This window comes from Pongo abelii, chromosome 1, assembly GCF_028885655.2.
Source record: "Pongo abelii isolate AG06213 chromosome 1, NHGRI_mPonAbe1-v2.0_pri, whole genome shotgun sequence".
Lineage (NCBI taxonomy): Eukaryota > Metazoa > Chordata > Mammalia > Primates > Hominidae > Pongo > Pongo abelii.
This window is the reverse complement of record NC_071985.2, coordinates 92,427,450-92,444,530: the sequence shown is the minus strand read 5'-3', so window position 1 is coordinate 92,444,530 and position 17,081 is coordinate 92,427,450. Positions and strand designations below refer to the sequence as shown.

General features: G+C 51.4%; 1 protein-coding gene across 3 annotated transcripts in view; it reads left to right on the top strand.

Moving 5' to 3' along the window:
- KIRREL1 (kirre like nephrin family adhesion molecule 1) overlaps positions 1-17,081 on the top strand; it is a 102,914-nt gene that overhangs the window by 74,203 nt on the left and 11,630 nt on the right. For all 3 annotated transcript variants that reach the window (XM_009242664.4, XM_063727269.1, XM_009242662.3), the window contains exons 2-3: positions 8,176-8,325; positions 10,943-11,092. In XM_009242664.4, the coding sequence (XP_009240939.1) occupies positions 8,176-8,325; positions 10,943-11,092 (300 nt within the window). The remainder of the gene's footprint in view (positions 1-8,175; positions 8,326-10,942; positions 11,093-17,081) is intronic.

Here is a 17,081-nt window from a genome sequence, read left to right as displayed (position 1 = left end):
TCCCTTTTACAGGCTAAGGAGCCTGAGACCCAAATAAGCGAAATGAGCTCTCCAAGTCACACAGCAAGTTGGTGGCAGAGCCAGGACCAGACAAGCCCACGTCTCCTAACTTCTGGCTTAGAGTACTTCTGTCCCTTCCTGGCAGGGCTGTGCTGGGCTGATCCCCCTTGCATTTTTCAGGGCTCTGTTCCTGCCTCTTGGGGTGACTAATCCATAGGCCCAGAACAGTAAACCTTCTTGCCCTGTCACTGTGAGCACCAGCCAGCCCCTCCAGCCAGCCGCTGCAGCTGGCCTCTGTGGTCTGCTCAGATGCAAGGAAACCAGGCCAGACCATGGCCACTTGTAAAATCCCATCTGGTCCCTGGAAAGATTCCCCTACGGCTGTCCCTACCATACCCCCAGCCTTAGAGATGAACAACAGGGAGGCGGTGGCCAAGCTGCTTGGATGAGGGAGGAAAGATTGATTCTTCTGTCCATGGCTTCGGCTTCCTGGGATGAGAAAGGACCAGCAGTGGGAAGGCGGTAAAGGTGGATTCAATCTGGGCATTTAAGGCTCCTACTGTTCAGTGTCTTTTTCACTGCAAACTGTGAAATGAAGCCAGAGCGCTTTGGTGGGCAGAGACAGGAGGTGATAATAGTCCTTAAATGTTTGGAAACTTGTCTTTGGGGAATGCCGTTTGTCATTTCCCTCTCTTCGTCTGATGTCCATATCACCTGACATCTACGCATAGTCATTCCTCTGAGATTATCCACTGAGAGCAAGGCAATGGAGTTTTTTGACCTCTGATGCCTCATCTGTCAAAGGAGGGGGTTAAGGGTCTCTAAAGTCAGTCACATCAAAATTTGACATTTTAGGATTCCGGGCTGGGCTGTGTATAAGGCGAAATCAACAGACCCAGACCCCTCATCCGCAGTAGCTGGGCAGGCACAGAGCTTTACTCTGGGGAGCCTCTGCCTGCCTCCATGGCCCTTGCCAGGTTTCTTTCTCTGGATCTGTCCTCACCCTGCCCAGCCCCAGCCCAGCACTCCCCTCTCTTCCTCCCTCCTTGCCTTCTCTTCTCCTCTATCAGAAGTGCCAATCTCTCCCTTTCTTCTCTCCTTCCCCCTTCGATGGCCCAGCCTAGAGAATTGAAATCCTCTTTTCTCTGAGAGAACCCAATGTGAGGGGACCTCTCTGGCTGTTGTATTTTTCATAGAGCAAGAAAGGAATGACTGGGGTTGGGGGGAAAAGAGTTCTGCGGGGGTGGGGAGAGCCAAGATGTGAGAGCAGAGAGGGAGGGAGAGTGGAGTGTGGAGAGATTTAGTTCCATCTGAAAGCTGTCGGTGCGAATCAAAGGCTTCCCTTTGAACCGGCAGCACGATCTGGAGTGGAGAGAGTGGGGACTGCTCTGGCCCAGGGGGTTCATTACTGCTCGTTTGATAAATCCGGGGAGACAGGGCCTGTCCTCCACCACCCGCCTCTTCTGCCGCCTGGTCCCCTGGCATCTCATATGCTTGGCCCCATTCCCTCTCTGGTTCCGGGCTGGCCTGGCAGCCCAGGCTCTGGGAACATGATCATCAGGGCACGTGTGCAGAGACACGGAAGCAGACGGGCATCCATGGGTGCAGAGACAAGTACTTGAATGTGGGAGGGGTGTGTGTGTGCATGTGCTTGCTGGTAAATGCGTGCGCTTGTGTGTTATGGTACATGTGTCCCTATAAGAAGTGTATGACATACGTGTGTGTGTGTGTGTGTGTATGAATCTAAGCATTTCCAGCCCCTCTAGGATAGATTTAGAGGTCACTTCCTAGTTCTTTGTCAAAAGTGAGATTCGACCTCGTTGTCCTCCCAGTCTTTGCAGGAGCAGGAAGTGTTTTCACACACAGAGACTGGCCTAGCTCTGGACCGCAGTGCTGTGATGAGGATGGAGCAGGGAGCTGGAGAACAGGGATAGTCGCCCCAGGAGGATCAGTGTTAAGAGGGAGAGAGTGCTCCAGGTGAGGGGACAGTATTAAGGGGAGGTGGAGAAGCCCCTGGGGACTGGTTTTGCACACTGACCTGAATCTGAGCTGGGAGGTTCCAAGAGAAGACAGCAGTGGCCAGGCTGCTGAGATGGCATTCCAAGGGAGCCAGTGGTCTGGCTCCTTGCTGTGCTCTCTGTCCGATACTTACCAGCTGTGTGACTAGACGGAAGTTTCTTAATGTCCCTGAGCCTTAGTTTTTTTTATTAAGGATAGTAATTGTGCCTACCTTATTGGGTTGTTGTGTATAAAAGTGGCAGTGGATTAGTGAGCTGCACAGAACAGTCATTGGCCTTTATAAGCAGGGTCTACTTCTGCTGGTAGCCACTGGTGGCCTGAAGGTTGGTGCTTTATGAATCACCAAAACCTCTCTGGATGCTGTTGGCAGTCGTTCCAGCCTTGGCTACCGCTCCTCCGTTCATGTAGGGACATTTAGACCAAGCCTTCTATGTTGGTGGCAGCGTGTGGGGCAAGTCCTGCGTGGCTATAAAGTGCTGGCCAGCCCAGAGCTGAAGAGTGCAGCCTCCCAGGAGGTAAACAGGGTTAAGATGGGAGTCTGAGCTGTAGGGTGGGAAGCAGGAGTGGTTGATGGGCAGAACTTAGGCTCACTGATAGTTCTCTTCTGGGTAGAGGTCATGAATCTCATCCATTCCGGAGAGACATTCTGGATATCCCTGTAGCAGAAAATACCTGATTTCACATCCCATCTCTGCCACTTAACAGCTGTACCTTAAGCACCCTCAGCCTTATTTCCCTTTTCTATAAAACAGAGATAATAATAGTGGATTATTGTGCAGAAACAATGTCTACAAGGCATCTGCCTGGGTGCCTGGCACATAGTTGGCATCTTATAATTGGGAGTGTTTATTGTTAAGGAACATTGCTGGGGTTGAAGGGTCAAGGAAGGTAAATCAAAGCATCTCTGTTATCCAAGGGCTCCCAGGAGTGTGGGGGAGACAGAAACACACACATATGGGTAACTTTTAATCCAAGGCAGGCTGTGATAAAGTGTTATAACCAGAGGCCCCAACAATGCAGTAGGAGAAGAGGGAGGGAATGATTCCCAGTCTGAGGCTAGAGGAACTTTGCCTTATGGGGTGCGGGTGGTGAGGGTTGTGGGCTAACCTGAAAGGGTGGATGTCTGAGAGAGAGGCAGAGAGGATGCTGGTGGGCGATTGGGATTCTCTCACCTCTCACCTCGCCTCACCTGGGGAAGAAGCACAGAGCTGCCACGCCAAATTCCCTATTGCTCTCCTAATTTCTCCCCAGGCTCCCTCTGTGCTCCTCTCACCCGTCAAGGCTCTAATCTCCTCCACCTAATTAGGCTATTCACCTGCCTGCAAACCCTGGATGGGCCTTCTCGTAATTTCCTATCTGGTGAGAAAAATGGCGTGTCCAACCCTGGGGCAGGAGATGGGGTGCTGCCAGGGCCCCCAGCTCCCCTCCCACCTCTGTCTTTCTCCTGGTCTCCATCTCTCTGCCTTCCTTCCTCCCTGCTTTGCCTTGGGTCTCTATTACTCCATGGATGTCTTCGTCTCACTGGCTCCTCCTGGCGCTTTTCTCTCTGGATTTCTGTCCACCCAGCCTGCATCTTTTCCACCCTGGGTTCTTTCCCACAGAACTTGCCTCTTCCCTTCTCACTCTAGTCTCCTTTCCCTCCTCGCTCTCCTTCTGCCTCTGTGTGGGTGTCTGTCTTTGTCTCTGTTTCTCAGCGTTCTCTGCGCCTCTGTCAGCCTTCTGGGTACGTGTGGGTGCGTGTGAGTATGTGTGAGTGTGCGTGCCCTGGCACATGGATGTGCTGCTCAGTTTTTCTCTGCCTGTCCTCACAATGACTGCTTAAGAGCTCACCACAGCTGTGATGGTGTCTGAAGGCAGGGAGGGAGCAAGATCAAAGCAGGTGGGAATACACTTAAAACATATGCGCAGAATCTCACTGGCTGGCCCCAGACTGGAGCTGCCAGAATTTGACCCAGCAATGGTCTGTTTTCACCTTAGGTCTGTGGTCAGGACCTTGCTGGTTCCCCTCCCACCTGGCCCCCCAAGGCCACCTTCCTACCCCACATAGAGCAGTTTCCTTGTGTTTCCGTTTGGCACTGGTTTTATTTCCTGGAAGGGGGTGCAAGCATAGGGACGAGATTGAAATGTCACCCCCAGTCCAGGGCAGGCTCTGCTCTGTGGCGTGGGTGGTGAACGGCCAGGCAACCAGGACCTGAGAGGCAGGTGTGCACACAAATGTGTGCCTAGGCCACTTGCTAGGCCACTTGTCCTGGGTTCTTGGTGGCTCCTTGACACTCAAGGGCAAACCAACACCTCATCCCCCTTTTACATTGTAATGCTACTGGGTTCCCTCTCCCCTTCTTGCTAACTGAGCAGCCGTGCCCTGTCCAAAGCCTGCACCTCACTGCTCACTTTCTAGGCTTTCTCCTCTGCTCTCCCACATCCCCCTCGCCACCACCATATGTCAGAACCGTCCAGAGCCTGTTTCCCTTGCCCTTCCCTTCTCTGCTCCACATTCTCTTTTTCAGGGAGCTTCCCAGGACCGACTCCGAGTTCCACCCAGCATTGTTCCTCCTCTCACTGAGAGGAGGGTGCTGCCCTCTTCACCTGCCCAGCCTGTCTCTACCTCTGTGGAAGTCTGTGAGCCTTCTGGGGTCAGGGGCATGCTCTGCCTCCTTTTCTGGATGGTGGTTTCACAGGCAGGACTGTGGACTCGGATTTGCTCACTCTCACTCCCTCAGTCAACAGACATATTTGGAACACCTGTATGTAGTGTGCCAGGCAGCAGGCCCTGCACCTGGTGATGGGCTTGACTATGAGTGACACAGTCCAGACTCCTGGAGTTGCCCCTGGGGCAACAGCAGGGACGGGGTGGCCAGTGCAGTGTGGGCCCTACTACAGCAGAAGTGAGACATGAATAGGAAGGCCTTGAGGGAAATACACGAAAGTCATGGGAGACTTCCCAGAGGAGGTGACTGTTTGAATCCCAAGGGAGCAGGGGGAGCAGTGTCCACCCCAGGGAAAGGCCTGCGCAAGGGCATGAAGAGGTAACAAAGGCCTAGTGTGTACAGATCAGAGAGAACAGGACTTGGTGAAGGGAGACTTGGGGCGTTCCCGTAATCATAAGCCAGGTCGGCATAACCCAGGGGCATCTGAACTCTATTTGGGATTCTGTGTTGGCTGCGGGGGCTGTTTTGGGACCAGAAAACACTGCCAGTGGCTTTAGTAGGCTCAGGATCTAGGCTGCCTTTCCATCCAATTAAATTCCCTAGATGTCTTTACTTCCCCTCCTTTCTGGACTCTCTGCAGAGTTGTTACTTCCATCCCCCTTTGTCTGGACTGAATTGCTTCAGTCAGGCCTAAATCAAGAGGAGACTTCAAAACTCCCAGAAAGTCAGATACCACCTTCTTTGTCACGTTCCTGTTCAGGTTTCCAGTTGTCCCTCTAATTGTCTCACTGTTCAGGAGAAATAATGATCATAGATGCCATTTAGTGCGTACAGGCAAGGGACTGTACCAAGCATAGCATACACCTCATCTCTTTTGACTTTGACAGCAATCCAGAAATAGATATAACATTCCCCAGTTTACCAGGGAGGAAAATGAAGCTTAGCAAGTAACTTGGCCAAGGTCACTGGGTGAGGAAGCCACACAGGCAATATGTAAACCACAGTCTGTCTCCTAAACCTGTGCTCTTAGTATTTGGGCACAGAGGGATTTGGCGTTCCCCAGTCCAGGCTTGTCATTGTACAGGTGAGCAAATGGGGGCCCAGATGAGGAATTGACACGCCCAAGGTCACACCACTCCTCACCTCCACAAGAGCCCCGTCTCCTGATTCTTACTTCAAGTGCTTCCCATCTCCATCTTGCCTCAGGGTCAGCTGCCTCTTCATTCCAAGTGGACAGCTGCTCACTGTCCTTGAGAGACTTCAGCGAGAGACCAGGGTGTCCAGGCTCCATGCAGGAAAGCTATGCATATAAATTCCACCTCTGAGCCAGGGCTCACTAGCAACCCCACTCTTAAGCCCTTGACTTGGGCTCCGGGGGCCATGGGAAGGAGAAACGTGAGTGTGGAGAGTTTGCAGCATATAGCTGCACTAGAGAAATGCGCAAGGATATGAATAAATTTGAATAATAATGAGGACAATGCTTGAATTAATAATGTTGGCTGCTCACCTGACTCACCCCTCCCCCAGGATCTCAGCACCAGCCACGCTGATCACTCAAAAGGGATTATCCTTTAGAAGACATGAATGAGAGGTCAGGTCAGCAGACTTGAGGAGCCACTCATGGAGTATGGGAGAGGGACCCTCTTTCTAACTTCCTGGCCCCTGCAGACTCAAAGAGCTAAATTTGCACACTTAATCAAGAGTAAAGAGTCTGCCTCCTGCTAGATCATATTCTGGTTATCAGTCCACTCTAGGCCCCAGCCACCTCTTTTTCAGACCCCTTTGTGTGCAACAACCAACGGCGATGGATGTCGGATGTTCAGGAGATTCAGATGGGGGAGAGAGCTTGGCCCTCTGCCTTAGAGGAGATGTTGGCATTCTGCTGGAACAGATAGGGCAAATGCCCTCACCTACTAGCTGCCCTCTACCCTGTGACAAACAAAATCATGGGCGTTATTCCTGATCGTTTGAGAGAGGAAATCCCGTACATAGTGATGACAGCAGGGCCGAGTGATGCGACTGGTTATATTTGCCCAAGAGGCCAAGGAATCGGGCTAGGAGGGCTTCCTGGAAGAGGGACATGTAGAGCAGGTTTGTGGAAAAAAGGAGAAATGGGGCTGATGAAGAAAAAGGAAGGAAGGAGATGAGACTAGGATCCCACTTCTGTGGGGGCTTAGAGGGAGATCTTGGAGTGGGGAGGGGTGAGTTAAGTTTGCTTACACACAGGAGTGATGATGGGTCAGATAAATTTTAGAAAGCTGTGTTAGGAAAAGGTCAGATTTGGGGATTGTGGCCTCTGTGCAGATTCATGAGCTGTGGAGGGAAAGAAGAAGGAGGAGGCCGTGACTTTTGGGGAGAGCCGATTTCAGTTACCTGGTATGACAGGTTGGGAGCATGGCAAGGAAGTCCCAGAACTCTCCTGTGCTGTCCTCCAGTCACTCCCTTGTCCCCCTTCTCCTTTCCCCACAACTTGGCAAAGGAACCTGAGCCCCATAGCTCACATAGCTCTGCAAGGAGCCTAGGCCTGCCCCACCACTGGGGCCGACCAGTGCTGGTTGGAGCCGGTGGGTGGGAGTGGTGGGGGAGAAAAAACCCGCAATGCAATTCCCTGCTCCATTTAGGCTCCACAATTAAAGGCAATTACTCTGCAGTTCTCTAATCAAATGCTCCCGGCCGAGCTGCCAGCCGGGCAGCCATGTGTAGCTCCCACAGCCGGAGGGAGAGTGGAACAAAGTCACGTGGCCTCTCAGCTCCCACAGTGAGGGAGGCAGGGTGTGTGCAGGTGTGTTCATGTGTACACATTGAGGCCCCCCTGCACTTGGGAGCAAAGGATGAACACATAGAGCAGGGCACATGTGCCAAGAAGTGGGTTCAGAGCTACTTTGTTTTGGATACACTTTCCTCCCAGGAAGCTTCTATACACACATGTGGCCATGCCGGCTCTATAGTATCTACCCTGATGTATTCATGGAGGAATTGTACCTGGCATAGTTGCACAAGTGTGTTGGTTCACATTGGCTCCCATCAGCTCACATGACACATGTCTAAGTAGGAGTCATTAATGTGGGGGTGGGCTGGGGCAATGGGTAGTAGAGGAACAGCCAGGACCTGGATGCAGGGGCTCAGGTTCTAATCCCAGCTCTGCCATTAACTTGCCCTTGAGTAAGTTACTCTCCTCCCTGGAAGTCAGGGTCCTCCTCTGTAAAATGAGAGGGTTGGACTAGACCCATTTCTAAGGCCCTTATATAACAGTGCACCATTTTCTGTGATTGCTGAGCACTTCAGCTCCTGAAATCCATTCCCATGGGTCTCAGAGGGAGGAAGGAATAAAGGGTGAGGACGTGGCATCTTGGAACAAAGGGGTTGAGGCTGAAGGGGGGCAGGGACCGGAGAGTCCCCATCCCCAACTGGAGGCTCTCTCCCTCCCTCCTGCTGCATGGTGAGGGAGACCTCTTAGAGGAGCCCCTCTCCTTACTCATCTTACCCAGTGCTGGCTTTGGCTTTGCAGGGACCCAGACCCGCTTCAGCCAGGAGCCGGCTGACCAGACAGTGGTGGCTGGACAGCGGGCCGTGCTCCCCTGTGTGCTGCTCAACTACTCTGGAATTGTGCAATGGACCAAGGATGGGCTGGCCCTGGGCATGGGCCAGGGCCTCAAAGGTGAGTACCTGGCTACCCAACGTCCAAACTGTCCCATCTTCTCCGCCATTTCCCACTTCCAGCATAGATTCCTGGACTCACCATCCCTTAGTTCCCTAACCGCCCTCCTCTGTGCCACAGCCTCCCCTCTGTCTCTGCTACTGAGCTCCATCTCTACAGCTTTCCCACCCTGCAGCTCTGCCCTTCCTCCCACTGAGGACTGACTTGAGGAAGGCAGTATGAAGCCTGAGAGGTCAAGGGAAACCAAGAGACCTTTATATAAGAGAGCTTCAGGCAGACACAGACCCCGTGAGGGGCACTGCAGGCAGACAGCTGTCTAGCAGGAGGTGCTGGGAGACTCCAAAGTCTGCAGCAAGGGAGGAGAGGGCACAGGCAACTTCTGTGTCCCGCAAGTGTCTCATGCCGGCCTGGCTTGGCTCCAGCCTCTTTCCTCCCCGCTGCCCGGGCAATGTCTGCTCAGAGGCCAAAAACTCATTTTAATATCAGCCTGAACATTCATTTATTTATTCATTCAACAAGCCTTTATTAAGCACTGGCTATGTAGCTGGTGCTGAAGCAAACATAATGAGTCAGTCAAACACAAAAAAACCAACTTCCTATATTCTAAAGCAAGTAAAGAGACCTTTGGAAAGGCTGCCTGGCAGAGTGGACACCTGGGTTCTAGTCCTGCCTCCGCCAGCTGGGTGACCTTAGGAAAGCCACTTCACCTCTCTGGACCTTCATTTACTGATGTGTGAAACAGGCATAGTAGTTGCAGGCCTGTCTGCCTTAGAAGTGCATTTGTGAGTTTTGAGCCAAATGGGAGAAGAGATTTGTAAGAACACATTTTAGGTTTAAAGCACTGTAATGAAGTAAGTATGGGTGTGGGGGATGGGCTGTATATTTGTATTCTTATAATTGTTGAGGGAGTTGAGATTACTTGCTGTGAGTTCCATGTGTTAGTATAGGTACAGGAAATTTGTCGTGTAGAGCAATCCATATAAGGGAAAGAGATGGGTCTGGTAGATCTATTGATGATAGAAAGAGAAAGAAACTGGGAGAGAGTGAGATCAATAGATATGGAGCGAGAAGAATCGATAGTCTCTGGGGAGAGAGAGTGAGATCAATAGATATGGAGTGAGAAGAATCGATAGTCTCTGGGGAGAGAGAGTGAGATCAATAGATATGGAGCGAGAAGAATCGATAGTCTCTGGGGAGAGAGAGTGAGATCAATAGATATGGAGCGAGAAGAATCGATAGTCTCTGGGGAGAGAGAGTGAGATCAATAGATATGGAGTGAGAAGAATCGATAGTCTCTGGGGAGAGAGAGTGAGATCAATAGATATGGAGTGAGAAGAATCGATAGTCTCTGGGGAGAGGGAGTGAGATCAATAGATATGGAGTGAGAAGAATCGATAGTCTTTGGAGAGAGAGAGTGAGATCAATAGATATGGAGCGAGAAGAATCGATAGTCTCTGGGGAGAGAGAGTGAGATCAATAGATATGGAGCGAGAAGAATCGATAGTCTCTGGGGAGAGAGAGTGAGATCAATAGATATGGAGTGAGAAGAATCGATAGTCTCTGGGGAGAGAGAGTGAGATCAATAGATATGGAGCGAGAAGAATCGATAGTCTCTGGGGAGAGAGAGTGAGATCAATAGATATGGAGTGAGAAGAATCGATAGTCTCTGGGGAGAGAGAGTGAGATCAATAGATATGGAGTGAGAAGAATCGATAGTCTCTGGGGAGAGGGAGTGAGATCAATAGATATGGAGTGAGAAGAATCGATAGTCTTTGGAGAGAGAGAGTGAGATCAATAGATATGGAGTGAGAAGAACCGATAGTCTCTGGGGAGAGAGAGTGAGATCAATAGATATGGAGCGAGAAGAATCGATAGTTTCTGGGGAGACAGAGTGAGATCAATAGATATGGAGCGAGAAGAATCGATAGTCTCTGGGGAGAGAGAGTGAGATCAATAGATATGGAGTGAGAAGAATCGATAGTCTCTGGACAGACTGAGATCATGGGAAGGAGCTGATGGGGGAACGAGACGGGAGGGCTGGGAAGCAAGAAGAGGGTGGGGGAGCCTGGAGGAAGGAGGGCAAGGCCCACTGCCTCAGCCACTGCTTCTGCAGGAAACCAGGACTCTTTGGTTTAGGGGCTTCTCTGGGGATCCGGCGGTCCCCTGCCTCATCCTTCCTCCCTGGGCCTGCCTTGGGCTTCCCTCTGCCTTATGAGTCCCGCAGAGGTGCTCCCATGAGCTCATGTCTGTGCTGCAATGCCCTATATTTCCTGGAGCCCACATACTCGCTCTCCCTCTCTCCCCCTCTCCTTTGCTCTCTGCTGTGTGCCTTTTTCTCTCCTATTATTATGAGAGGCATTTGTCTGCAAACAGCCTTGGAGATTTCATCTGCTCCTGATAGCCTCCCTGCTTCAGCTGCCCTCCTGTCTGCTTCTCCGGCTGTATGGCTCCCAGCCTCGCCATGGGGTGTCGTGGCATCAGGTGTCTGTGTCTGGGGCCTCACCTTCTCACTTGTCAGTGGTGTCCCAGGAGAGGGCAGAGCGAGGAGTACTGGTGTGGGTTGGCTGAGGATGTGTCCTTGTTTCAAGGTTGGGCCTCATTCTTTCTGTTTCTGCAGCCTGGCCACGGTACCGGGTCGTGGGCTCCGCAGACGCTGGGCAGTACAACCTGGAGATCACAGATGCTGAGCTCTCTGACGACGCCTCTTATGAGTGCCAGGCCACGGAGGCCGCCCTGCGCTCTCGGCGGGCCAAACTCACCGTGCTCAGTAAGGACCCCAATGCCCTTCAGTACTTTGAGGCCCCATCTGTCTGTATCCTGGCAGTCTCTCCCACTCTCCAGTTCCCTCTTCAATTTCCCAGCTTCTCTCTCTCTGTTACTGGCCTCATCCCTGCCCTAATGTTCAAGTCCAGGTAGAAGAAAGTAAACCAGGCATGTGGGAGATGTGGGGTGCTGGCAGGATGTGGGCTGTGTGAGGCCCAGCATCCTCTCTGCTCCAGCCAGTGCCTCGGCCACTCAGGGACAGGGCCTTCTGCCTTTTAGAAACAAGGCTGTGGAGACAAGAAGCAGGGAAGTATGGAGTGATGGAGACCTGGGCCCTCCTTTCCCAGCTGTCCTGTCTGGCAGGCTTGTTGGTGAGGGGGCGTCTCCCTTCTACTTTACTCTCAGCTGCGTCGGAGACCCCAAAGGGCCCCTGTGTCCCTCTTCCACCTCACCCCAGCCTCACACAGCCCTTCTTCCCTCAGCTGACTCCTTTCCTCCCTCAGTGCTCACCCCTCCTCTCAGATTCACCTGGGGGCCTCCTCCAGGAACAGGGGAATAGGACTGGAAGGAATGGGCCTTGAGGCTGAGAACTGGGGTGAGGGGTGGGAGGGATGGGGTCCTGCTGTGTCTGGATGGCTGCTGGCTCTTGGAAGCCCTGCAGCTCTTGGAAGCCCTGCGCCAGCCAGGCAGCCACCCACTGGGGGACCAAGCAGATGTCCCTCTATGGTAACCCCTGAGGCCATTTGCATAATGAGGGGACTCTCTCCTGCAGCAGTGCCACAGAACCAGAAGGAGGCCAGCTTCAGCACACCCCTTGTCCCCCTTGCCCACTCAGCCCCCAGCCTCTCTCCAGGCCTCACTCTTGCAATACCTCTGAATCTGCCAGTCTTCCTGTTCTCTCCAGCCCTGTTGCCTCACTGGGCCTCTGCCTCTGTTGTGCTTTCTGTCTTGGGCTTGGACTCTGTCCATCTGTGACTCTCTTTCTTCCCTATTTACATTGACTCTGTCCCTTTTTTTCTGCCTCCATTTGATATGTTTTGCCCCTCTTCCTTTCTTTCCCTCTAACTTGAAATCACTGAATTTGTGGGGAGCCCCCAAGATGGATGGGAGAAAGGAGAGAGGAGCTGAGATGAGGGAGTTTGGGCACAAGGAAGGTTTTCTGTTGTTTGTTTGGTTGGTTGATTGATTGGTTGGTTTTTTTGAGACAGAGTCTCTGTCGCCCAGGCTGGAGTGCAGTGGCATGATCTCGGCTCACTGTAATCTCCACCTCCGGGGTTCAAGGGATTCTTGTGCCTAAGCCTCCTGAGTGGCTGAGACTACAGGTGCCCACCACCATGCCTGGTTAATTTTTGTATTTTTTAGTAGAGACAGTGTTTCACCATGTTGGCCAGGCTGGTCTCTAAATCCTTACCTCAGGTGATCTACTCATCTTGGCCTCCCAAAGTTCTGGGATTACAGGCATGGGCCACTGTGCCCAGCCTGTTGTTTTGTTTTTCGTTTTTGCAAGGAGGGAGGTGAGAACATAACAAGTCCTCAGAGCGTAGTCGAAAGAGAGTCCTAGACTGCTGGTGGTTAGGAGACCTGGGCACCTTGGCCATTTTGGCATCATGATCCTAAAGAGGTGACAACCTCTGGGCATGAGTTTTCTCATCAGTAACATGGCATAATGACACCAGCCTTTTCTTAGCAACTGCTGCTTTGCTGCATGGAGACTTGTAACCTGTGAAGGTCTGGGTGAATGTGAGATGTCAGAATAAGTGAGGACTGGAGGGACCCAACAGCCAATTTCATTGGATGTAAAGGCCCTGAAGGACCAGGATTCAAAGCTGTTGGATGGTTTGCTTTTCCTCTCTAGGACTAAAATGGGAAGAATTAGCAAGGAGCAGGAATGAGGTTAGACAGCAAAAATTAGAGGGTGATCTTGAATGCCAAGACATCATCTTTCATCCCTCACTGAAGTGTGTCAGTCCCATGCTCAACCAAGCATTCCGAGGAACCATGAGACTCTTAGGAAACCTTCTTCTTTCTTTTTTCCTCCCTGACTGCCTCTATGTTAGGCCCTAGAAGGTGCTACTGCTGCCCTGGAGAACTCCCATCCTAATGAGTGTACTTTGATACTCTTCTCTCTGCTACCTTATCACAGAGATAGAGAGAGATGAAGAAAGGCCAGCTAAGCTACTAAGTGTTGCAGTAACAATGTCTTATAATGGCACCCAGTGGCTTGGTTCAATCCAGGAAGAACCTGGAAAAGGAGAATATCAAGGGGAACCCTAGATGGAAGAGTGCCTTGTTTAAAAGCTTTCAGGCCAATGAAGGAGAGCTACATAGCAGGAGAGCCGACTGGCTTGTTTCGAGGGCATGGTGGGTATTGAAGGTATGGTCCTTGCTGGCCTGCCTGGGTGACTTGGATGGATGAGAGAACAGGGAGAGACCCCAGGAGTCACTTTAAGCTGAAAGAGAGACAGGGACGGTTAGTGTAGCTGGAGGGGCTTTACACGCCTGGGCACACACCTGGGCATGGTGTCTCCTCGGGGCTCTGCCCATCCAGGATCTTCCTCCCAGGTGTGGCAGCAACATGTGACCTTAGAGGAGCCTGAGCAGACCAGGAGGCCCTTCTCCCCTCACTCTCTCCTCTCCTTGTCTTTGTCTTAAATTCTCAAACACCCTGCCACCTGTAGCACACGGAGGCAATAAGAAGGCATGACACTTCCTGCATCCCTTCCTGCGTACCTGCTTACCCACAGCCTTTGCTCATGGCAGCTGGGGGACCCAGAGACTAGGCAGGGCAGAAATGAGGAGTGGGCTGTGCCCAGTGCCTGGTGTCAGCCTCCCTGCATGATGTCAGCCTTATAGACTCCTCTCCTCCCCAGCCATCCCCCTCAGTGGCCCCCCAGCTCCCCAGGCCAGGGGCCTTCTTCACAAAATGGCCTCTGTCATTCTTCCTTAGGGTAGGACTTTGAAAAGATGCCTCCCACTCCCCAACAGATGCAGACATAACATAGATATACAGACCTCCGAAACCATGGTGATGAGCATGACTTCTGGGTCAGGCAAGCCTGATCCACATCCCAGCTCTGCGCTCTAACTCACTCTCCTGTCTCTGAGCACATTTGTTTATCCTCTTCGAGCCTCCGTTCCTTATCTGTAAATTGGGGTTAATGATATTTACCATGAAAGGAATAATGAAATATACTTTGTGGTAGGGATTAAATGAAGTCATATACAGGAGGCACTTTGGCTGACACAAGGTGAACGTTCACTGAGTGGCAGAAATTATTGTCGATCCCACCACCATTTACAGTTGGCTTCACCTTCTTGATTTTGTTTTGCCTCCACAATAACAACTCAGGGGAGTAGGTGTCCATTGTATTTTTGAAGTTTTATAAACAAGGAAACTGAGGCCTTTTTGACCACAGACTCAGGGGCACATGAGTTTGGGGAGGCACATGAGCATATTGATATACAGATTTAAGTCACAAACCATAAAAACTTGCTTATAAACACATGCACACATGGACGCATGCCCTTTAACAGCTGGCTCAGCAGGCACCTTAACAGCTTTATTGTCATTTGTCCCATATATGAGGGGCAGGGATGAGCTCATGGAGGATGGGCAGAGAGTTTGGAAAATTCAGAGAAAGGTAGACTGCTGGCAGAGGTGACAGATGGGTAGTCTTTGCATGAACAAAGGGGCAGGAGGCATTACCAGGGTAGAGGAAGCTGATGCCTTCCCAGTGGAGGGGCTTCACACACCTAGGCACACACCTGGGCATGGTGTCTGCTCAGGGCTCTGCCCATCCAGGATCTTCCTCCTGGGTGTGGCAGCAACATGTGACCTTAGAGGGGCCTGAGCAGACCAGGAGGCCCTGAGCAGCAGCTCTTTATTCATTTCTCTCCACCTTTCTCTACTTTTCAAGCTGCTCCCCATCCCCATCCTCAAACCTGTCCCCATCTGGCATTGGAACCAGATACACCACAGAACAAGGAGGAAGAGCCAGGGATTCAGAAGATAATTAGCCAGGCAGGAGTTGGAGCCACTGCTACTCTCGTCCAGGCAGTAAGGCTAATACATTCCATACCTCACACATGCCCTGCACATCATAGTCTATGTACAGTATCTCATCTGACCTTCACGAGGCTCTAGTGAGTAGGCATTGTTATATCTTTGTTTCTTCAGACATAACAGACTCAATGTTTTTAGGAACTCATCCGAGATCACACAGCAGGTGAACAAAGGTGCCAGGATTTGAAACCAGGCAGTCTGAATCTAAGTTTTATTCTTTTTCCACTATACCACTAGGCACACATGAGTTGAACAGAATGCTAAGACAGGTTTCAAGTAGTTTGTACTGGAAACCCCAGCATAGAGACCTTCATTGTGTAAATTCTAGAACAGCCCTGCCCACCACTGGGCATCGTGGGTCTCCCAAGATCTCCTCTCGAGTGTTCCCTCTGGACCCTCCTCTCGAGTGTTCCCTCTGGACCTTCCTCTGGGTCTTTCTTGTCTTTCTCAGAAAGAAGCAAACAAAATCTTTTATCGGTGGGGCACGCTGGCTCATGCTTGTAATCCCAGCACTTTGGGAGGCTGAGGTAGGAGGGTTGCTTGAGCCCAGGAGTTTCAGACCAGCCTGGGCAACATAGCGAAACCTCGTCTCTACAAAAAATAGAAATTAGCCAAGCATGATGGTGTGTACCTGTAGTTTCTGATACTTGGGAAGCTGAGGTGGGAGGATTGCTTGAGCCCAGGAGTTCCATTCTCATTTATGGTTGATAAACACTGGGTGGACCAGAAAAATTATAATCAAAATCCTTCTGCCTTTATTTCATCAGTATCCATTCATTAATTCAGCAAATATCCCTGAGCACCTGTGATCACCCAAGCCCTGGGCTAGACATTGAAGTGTTGATGGTATATCAGAAGCAGCCGCTACCCTCAGGGAACTTACAGTCTGGTTTGTCTTAGAAGCCTATGGAGATAGGGCAGGGAGAGCCCCCCTTGTTTGCAGCATCAGACATCAGTCAATTCAATTTTTTAAACATTTAGCAAGAGCCTACTTTGGTCACATTCTAGGCACTGGTGACCATATAAATATGAGTGAGACAGGGTTGCTGTTTTTCCAGGGGATCACAGTTTTGGTTGGGGCAGGGTTCAATAACTGTTATAAGTAAACAAAATCCAACGCGCCAAGAGCTCTGAGTGACTGGTGGGGGCCACCATGGTGGGAGTGGGCTACAGCATGGAAAGCCTTATGCATCAACTGGGATTTGAACAGGATAGGAAGCACTTCAGTAGAAGCTGTGGGAGAAGGGCGTGCCATATGGAAATCACTGCATTGCAGGTCTTGGCTTGAGGACCCTGAACAGGAGGCCGAAATGCTTGGAACTTATGCCCTAGGCAGTTGTAGCCATTGAAGGTGCTTGAGCAGGGGAGTGGCACATACTTAGCTGTGCTGTAGGGAAAAATAACCTGTTAGCAGTGTGACATGGAGGTTACTGTAATAGGCCAGTCCATCTGTCTGCTCCAGGGCAGAGGAGCAGACAGGAGGGAGGATGGGAGAAGTCCTATGGAGGTAGCCACCTTTCAGAGCCAGACTCCCAAGGGTATGAGCTATACTCAGGGCCTGAGATAGCCGAGCCCTTTCTTAAGTTTGAGGCTTCCATCTGTAGTGTGTAGCTCTGAGCAACTGTAGGGGTATGGAGCCAGGCACAGTGGCTCACGCCTGTAATCCTAGCACGTTGGGAGGCTGAGGCAGGTGGATCACCGAGAGGTCAAGAGCTCGAGACCAGTCTGGCCAACATGGTGAAACCCCTACTCTCTACTAAAAATACAAAAATTAGCTGGGAGCAGTGGGGGGCGCCTATAATACCAGCTACTTGGGAGGCTGGGGCAGGAGAATCGCTTGAACCCAGGAGGTGGAGGTTGCAGTGAGCCGAGATGGCGCCACTGCACTCCAGCCTGGGCGACAGAGCGAGACTCCATCTCAAAAACAAAC